This window comes from Cryptomeria japonica, chromosome 1, assembly GCF_030272615.1.
Source record: "Cryptomeria japonica chromosome 1, Sugi_1.0, whole genome shotgun sequence".
In the NCBI taxonomy this organism is placed as follows: Eukaryota; Viridiplantae; Streptophyta; class Pinopsida; order Cupressales; family Cupressaceae; genus Cryptomeria; species Cryptomeria japonica.
This window is the reverse complement of record NC_081405.1, coordinates 72,143,924-72,151,127: the sequence shown is the minus strand read 5'-3', so window position 1 is coordinate 72,151,127 and position 7,204 is coordinate 72,143,924. Positions and strand designations below refer to the sequence as shown.

General features: G+C 37.2%; 2 protein-coding genes and 1 pseudogene across 2 annotated transcripts; all 3 read right to left on the bottom strand.

The window, feature by feature from the left end:
* Positions 1-514: 514 nt before the first annotated feature.
* On the bottom strand, positions 515-3,635 carry LOC131041918 (G-type lectin S-receptor-like serine/threonine-protein kinase At1g34300). The gene is made up of 3 exons (XM_057975169.2): positions 2,572-3,635; positions 1,572-2,263; positions 515-913 (listed from the first exon to the last, which is right to left on the bottom strand). Exons 1-3 carry the CDS (start codon positions 2,692-2,694, stop codon positions 856-858), a joined length of 873 nt encoding a protein of 290 aa, XP_057831152.2. The 5' UTR covers positions 2,695-3,635; the 3' UTR covers positions 515-855.
* Positions 2,778-3,629, bottom strand: LOC131856451 (putative receptor protein kinase ZmPK1). The gene has a single exon (XM_059208250.1). The coding sequence runs from the start codon at positions 3,627-3,629 to the stop codon at positions 2,778-2,780; it is 852 nt and encodes a 283-aa protein (XP_059064233.1).
* A 205-nt stretch (positions 3,636-3,840) lies between the features above and the next one.
* Positions 3,841-4,307, bottom strand: LOC131856442 (putative receptor protein kinase ZmPK1; annotated as a pseudogene).
* Positions 4,308-7,204: the final 2,897 nt, after the last annotated feature.

Genomic DNA, 7,204 nt, shown 5'->3' with positions numbered 1-7,204 from the left:
TGTCTTAGAGGGTTTTTTCCATCAATGTTTTGGATCACATACTCTGATCCATCATTAAGATGAAATTAGAGAATTTCATCTTGAAAATGGATCACATAGAGATCCGAAATGTTGATGGAAAAAAAATCTATAGCACAATCGAATCCAGAATCACTGCATTATTTTACTATAGTCCTTGAGCTCTCTAATTTTGTCTTGATCATGGATCACAAAGTGTGACCCAAAACTTTGATGGAATGAACTCTCTAACACAATCCAATCCAAAATCACTGCATTATTTTACTATAGATTGTGGAAACTTGATGTCATTAACAAAATATATACTAAATTAAGAATATCCCTTTTAATAATATGATAATAGTTCTCTTCTATTCTCTAATTTTACTTTCTTGAGTTCTCTAATTTCATCTTAATGATAGATCACAAAATGTGACTTGAAATGTCAATGAAAAATAACTTTCACTACATTAATTTATTATAAATTGTAGAAACTTGATATCATTAACAAAATATATAGTAAATCAAGAATACCTTTAATAATTATGATAATAGTTCTCTTCTATTCTCAAATGAATACAACCATTTAAACTAACGATAAACACTTTGATACTTTAAAGAAATTATTTTTAGAATGAAACATTGACCTTCTACTCCTTGTAAACATATAATAAAAACACACTTCATACCTTACATAAGTTCAAGGAGCTATTTTTTTAAAGCTTCCATGATTCACCTTTTAAATGTGAAAGTAGTATTCCCTAAGGTTTGATTTATAACATTCTGGTTTAGACAAATATTTTTGTCCAATCATCCCTTTAATTTGAATATATCGTGGGTCTACCCATTAAGGTTTGTTCACAGCTGTGAAGAAACTGCAGCAGCTCTCTTCATGGAAACTTCTCTCTTCTTTTCACTGTTGCCACAATAGAACTTTCGATTGGAACAATTTTTTTATATGAGAAATTGAAAATATGAATCTTTTAAAGTATAATATTTTAAAAAGAAAAAGAAAAAAGAAAAATTAAGTGTTTTTTATTGATTAAACAGATCTTATTTTTAACAAATATGATTTTTGATTGTTTCATTAAGGGAGAGGATCTAGTAATTGAACACCTTAACTTCACAATTTTCAAAATTCATGTTGAAATTTCAACTCATTCTCAATTTTTTTACAAAATCTTAATTGGCAAGTCCCTTGCTTATAACTAAGGTTTTCAAGACCACATCATCAAATATGATGCCACATCAGCATGCTTTTTGTCAAGGTGTCTAAAAAGATCAAAAGAAAAAAGAGAGACTGATACTTGTGCACTAGTCATATTTTATTGGTGTGCTGATATGAAATCATATGATTTTTTGTTTTTTAGATTTAGGAATTCATTCAATTATGAGTAGTCATCATTAACACTAATAACTTTAAAGTCACAACTATTGAATCACACTCAACTACTAAATCCTCTCTCTAATTATGTTTCTATTTAAAAAACACATCTTAAAATATTTAATTATGTTTCTATTTAAAAAAAAACATCTTAAAATATTTAAGAAAGTATAGAAGAAAATTTACTTACCCATAATCAGCTGAAGATAACAAGGAAGAAGTTTCGGATGTTGATGCATCTGAAGAGAACTCACTGGTCTTGCTTATGAACTCACTGGACTGCCTGACTATTTGAACCATTTCAATCTCTTTTCCATCTCCTCTTACTGTCCGAATTAACATCTCAACCACTTGACTCATGAAAGGCCTCTTATCCTTGTCCTGCTCAATGCACAGTAACGCCGCTTTCAACACCCTTTCCATTTCCACCTTTGATTTCAACTCCACATCCCTCCCTCCTAATTTGGGATCCACCATGTTCTCCGTCCATCTATTTTCTCTAACACTGTCAAAAGCCCACTGCACAAAATTGGTCCCAGACATGTGAAACTCCGCAGCCTTTTGCCCACTAACTAATTCCAAGAGAAAAATGCCAAAACTGTAAACGTCTGCCTTGGCTTTGATGGGTAGGTTCATCGTCCACTCTGGTGCCAGGTAACCTCTTGTTCCTCGTATGGTAGAGAAAGCGAGGCCGTTATTTCCATGCCCACTGCCAACAAGCTTTGCCATTCCAAAGTCTGAAACTTTGGCATGAAAGTTCTCATCTAGAAGAATATTCTCTGGTTTGATGTCGTAATGGAGAACCCGTTCCAGGCATTCCTCGTGCAGATAAGCCAACCCTCTCGCTGTGCCCACTGCAATTTGAAATCTACGGTTCCAATCTGTTAGGAATAATTAAGATTGTCTAGAAAATAATAGAATATTTCTAGAGTCTTCCAGGAGCTGTTTTAAAAAAAAAAACCAGAGCTGTTGTAAAAAGAAGTTTCCAGAGTTTAGAGTTTTCTAGAAAGCAAGAAGATTCTAGGCTTCAAAGATGTAATAGCTATATATATGTGTGATTGAGGACAGCTGCTGTACACAGTTTTTTGAATTGAATATATAGATCTTTTCTAACCCTGTTTTGTCCTGTTTTTTAATCTGTTAATGGTTGCTGTTATGTTTTTATTTTCTGAGACTGTTTTTACACAATCCAAGACTCTTGAGCTGTCTTGGGTAAACAAATAGTTATCCAGTGAACCATTCTCAACATATTCATAAACTAGCAGCCTGTGCTTTGCCTCCGCACAGTATCCAAACATTCTAACCAGATTCATGTGACTGACTCGGCCAATCAAGCTTAATTCTGCCCGGAACTCATCTTCTCCTTGAGATACACTTTCTAATCGCTTCACTGCAATCACTTTATTTTCCGGGAGGAGAAGGTCCTTGTACACACTCCCAAATCGACCCTTTCCCACACGCTGAAATTATTGGTGGCTTTTCTGTGTTCTGAAAACTCAAACCTTTTAAGCCCTCCAGGAATGGCAAAGTAGCCTTGTCGATTATAGACATCAGCCTCTTGAAAGGCATTAATGAAAAACCATCGTCCCAAAGCTATGCAAACAATTTCTGTTAACCCAAGAGCAGCAACAAAAGAGACCAGAGCAACGGTCAGCTGACTTGTTCGCCCCTTCTTTCCAACTGTGGATGAAATATTTTGTGGTTGTCCTAGATATTCCAACGGCTGCGAACATTGTGGTGAGCTCAAGTTAGATTGCAGTAACTGTAGCACAGATGAGACTTTGGTCGCTGAAGATTCATCAATGGATATCTTAACATACATGTTATTTGTGTGCTCTACAGTTTGAGATCCAGTAATAAGTAAATACTTTGGATAAAAACTGTTTATGCCGTTACCTCTGTAGCTAAACCATAAACAATTGCATTCATCCATGCACAATTTTTCACACTCCAGTACTGACAAACCATCTCTTTTGAAATAATCATAACCATAATAATCTACGAACGGGAGCATAATAAACTGCGAACGATTTGCACTGCAAGAGAGCTTCTTTTGCGGCCGGCATCCTTTGAACCAATTATTTAAATCAACCCTTTCAAAACCAGGTGGGCACACGCATATGGGCTCTGGTGTATATGTGCACATACCATAAGGACCGCACAGACCGTGAATACTGCACCTGCGTAACCTTGCAATCCATGAGATTTTCCAGCTGGGATTCGGCAAATTGAGGCTGTATAATCTCATGTTACCATCAGTATCCAGTGTAAATCTTCTGAGGGGCCCTTCACCATAGTCCCACGCACTAAAGCTAAAGTTATCGCTTGAGCTGAATCTACCAGATCCGTCTAGAACTGCTACACGAGTAATATTATAAATGTTTCTACCGTTATCAATCGGAAGTTTCCCTGATCAGGCCAATACTTGCTGGAGATATTCAACCCTTCGTAAATGAGGCTCAGATAGCTGTCATCGTTGAAATAAAAACGATAGAACTGTAGTTGTCCGATCCGATTCTGGAAATTAGCTGTGATTGCTTTGTGAATTGCTGCTGGGGAAGGAGGGTATCAGTAGGCGAGTCGAAGCTCTGCCCGATGATTTTCCAGAAGAGCTGCGGAGAACCAGATTTCCCTCAGGTAGAAGCTCCGCTTTCTTCACCCCAAGACGTTGGGTGTTCGTTGTCCATGCAGCGCTTCCATCTGCATCCAAAAGTACAAAGTCTCCGTCCTTCTGAAGATGAAGACGGGAACGCTTGCCGTTAACAGGTCGGTCCCTGTTGGCCATCCAAACTACTGTATACGGGAAGGAAGTTTGAGAATACCATATTGCAAAACCATAGGCGTTGATGCCAACGGCATAAAACCCAGCAGAAAATATGCCATCCGGAGATTGTAGGACAGTTTGATTTCTTTCTGGTGTGAGGGAATGTCATAATCTCAGGCTCTGTAATCCATGAAACTGTTGTGCAGAGATTAGGGAAAGGCCAAAAAGTGCAAACAATAGAGAGCATGGACGATGAATAAAATAAAAATTACAATCCATTGTTAACAAACAATCAGCAGAGAAGCTCCGTATAACCCTGCAACTCGGGCATATTGAGACGATGGTTCTTAGCTGCTAAAAATATTGAAAAACTGCAGAAAGATCTTCCATAGTTTTGTTCTAGGAATTCATGACTGGGGATTTCTGTCAATGCTTTCGTACAAAAAGTGTCTGATTTCTTTCCACGAGCTTTTAAGCACAAATCAACTGTACTGTTGCACGAGCTCTATTTATTAATTAATTAAAATACGAAGATAATTTGTTTCTTATTTTCAATCAACTAATAAATAAATTCAAATGTTCATCTTGATTTCTAGGTAGACGTCACTATATTCATCTACTAATTGTACGTTCTTGAGTTAGTGAGGAGTGAAGACCAACACATGAAGAATATTCTTAGAAGCTAGAGGCTAAGGGGTCGGTTTAATCGGCATACTCTAAGTATTTGACTTTTCATGTGGTTGGTCAGTGTGGGGCCCATTTAACCTATCCTTCTCTGTTGTCGTAGAGTTTGTTTAACCCAGTTCACATCTCTATTCCCTTTCATTCTATCGTTTCAATTAACATTTTTAAGCCGATAGGCTTTTAGTGGGGGCTTTTTGCCCGCCGAAGTGTAAGACATTCTGGCGAGGGGTCTTTCTCGGTGACCGGTCACTTTTCCCGGTGAGCGGTAGGTGGTGTCTTGGTTGTTTCTTGGATTTGGACGTGTGTCCTTTACACGAATCTCAGAGAAGTGGCTAACGGTAAGTGATGGGTTGTGCTTTGTTTGGTTTTCATTTCCCATTATCATTTGGAATGTTTTTGGTCTGCAAGTTTTGGTTTTTTTAGGGTTTCGTCTGCAAGTTTTGGCTTCATTAAGGTTCTGTTTGGCGTTCGTTGAGTGCAGGCTTGGGTTGCAAGTGCATTTGGTGAATGCATTAGAGCGGTTTGGTCTGTGCATTTGGTGAGTGTGTGCATCCGTCTGCAAGTTAACTAATGGGTTGTGCTTTGCTTGGTTTTCATTTCCCTCATTTCTCATTATCATTTCAAATGTTTTTTGTCTACAAGTTTTGCTTTGTTTAGGGTTCCATCTGTCGTTCGGTCTATGCATTTGGTGAGTGTGTGTATCTGTCTGCAAGTTTTGGTTTCCTTAAGGTTCTGTTTGGCATTCGTTGAGTGCAGGCTTGGGCTGCGAGTGCATTTGGTGAATGCATTAGAGCGGTTCGATCTATGCATTTGGTGAGTACGTGCATCCGTCTGCAAGTTAACTGATGGGTTGCGCTTTGTTTGGTTTTCATTTCCCGTTATTATTTCGAATGTTTTTGGTCTGCAAGTTTTTGTTTGTTTAGGGTTTCGTCTGATTAAGGTTCCGTTTGGCGTTCGTTGAGTGCAGGGTTTGGTTACGCGTGCATTTGATGAATTCATTAAAGCAGTTGTAGGTGACCTATTTTTACTGCATAGAAAGGTTTTTGTTTGTTTAATGCCATTTTTGTTGGTGTTTTGATTACAATTTTTTTTTTTGATTAGGGTTCTTGGACGTTGGCTCGGTGCAAACCTCTGCAAGTTTTCACTTCATTAGGGTTTTGTTTGGCGTTCGCTGAGTGCTGAATGCATTAGACCACGTGGAGGTGAGTTATTCCACTGCCTAGAAAGGTTTAATTTTTTTATTTAAGGGTCCTCTGCAATTTTTGTGTTTGTTTTTTGATTAAGGAATCAAATCGGTTTATGTAATTTCTTCTCTTTTGTTTTTCAGTCCTCATTTTCATATGAATTGTTTTTGCTCTGCAAGTTTTCAGTTGATTAGGGTTTAGTTTGGTGGTTGTTGTGGGCACTGAAACACTCCTTCTTGCATACTTCAACAATAATCTGCTTTATTTTGGAATTGGCCGCCTTTTTCTCCTCTATTCTTACCTTTTTCGAGGTATAAAGGGGTGGTCAACCCAAAAAAAAACTAGAATATTGAATATGTGTTTACTAATATGCAACGTAACGTGGTGTTTTAATGATATTTGGGAAGTTTCTTATTGATGCGTTTTCAATTATTGGTTCCCACAGAATAATGACACAAATAATTGAACAAAGTTTTACAATGAATAGAGGGATCCAAGAAAGAGAGGACGTTAACACTGTCATCAAGAAGCTTTTGGAAGAGAGAAACATGATAAGAGAGAACCTCAAAAGGGTTCTTGATCAACTAGAACGTAGAATGATCAAGCAGGTCAGAACTCCTCTTCGTATTGCTGCCACTCCTGTTTCCACCATTCCCATTATGAGGGATGAAGATGATAGTATTAATGAACTTAGTCTCCGACCTCTTCCTATACTGACTATCGAACAGTTAATTGATCCAGTAGGTATTTTTGAACTAGGAGATAAGATCCTTAAGTGGAATGATAACCAAGATGGGTGGGTTGCATGGGTAGATACTGATTAGAGTTGTTTAGTCACTGTCTCATGGGTTTAGTGCTAATTTTGATAATATTTTGATATTTGAAGTGATCTTCATACTTTTCGTACTCCATTCTTATATGTAGAACTCATAAATCGGTACTGTGATTTTTTTTCTTGGTCTACCTATTACAATTAACATAAAAGAAATATCCACATGACACGGTGTTGTTTCTCTTTTGGCTTACTTAACTCTGTTTTGGGTTTCCTTCTCGTCCATTGTATGTTTTACAACGAATGTTGACATTTTCTTTGTTTATAGAGAAATATGAATACATTGGATTATTTGAGCTAAATAATTGTAAGATCAGATGCTTTGGATATTTATAAGTAGTTGTAAGATATGTTATAAC

What these genes read in the sequence shown, in the direction of transcription:
- LOC131041918 (XM_057975169.2), bottom strand. Translation starts at nt 2,694, where the DNA reads ATGAATCTGGTTAGAATGTTTGGATACTGTGCGGAGGCAAAGCACAGG. An exon ending in AAGACAGCTCAAGAGTCTTG is followed by an intron (nt 2,264 to 2,571) that starts GATTGTGTAAAA and finishes TTATTCCTAACA; the next exon opens with GATTGGAACCGTAGATTTCA. An exon ending in TTATCTTCAGCTGATTATGG is followed by an intron (nt 914 to 1,571) that starts GTAAGTAAATTT and finishes TTGTGGCAACAG; the next exon opens with TGAAAAGAAGAGAGAAGTTT.
- LOC131856451 (XM_059208250.1), bottom strand. Translation starts at nt 3,629, where the DNA reads ATGAGATTATACAGCCTCAATTTGCCGAATCCCAGCTGGAAAATCTCA.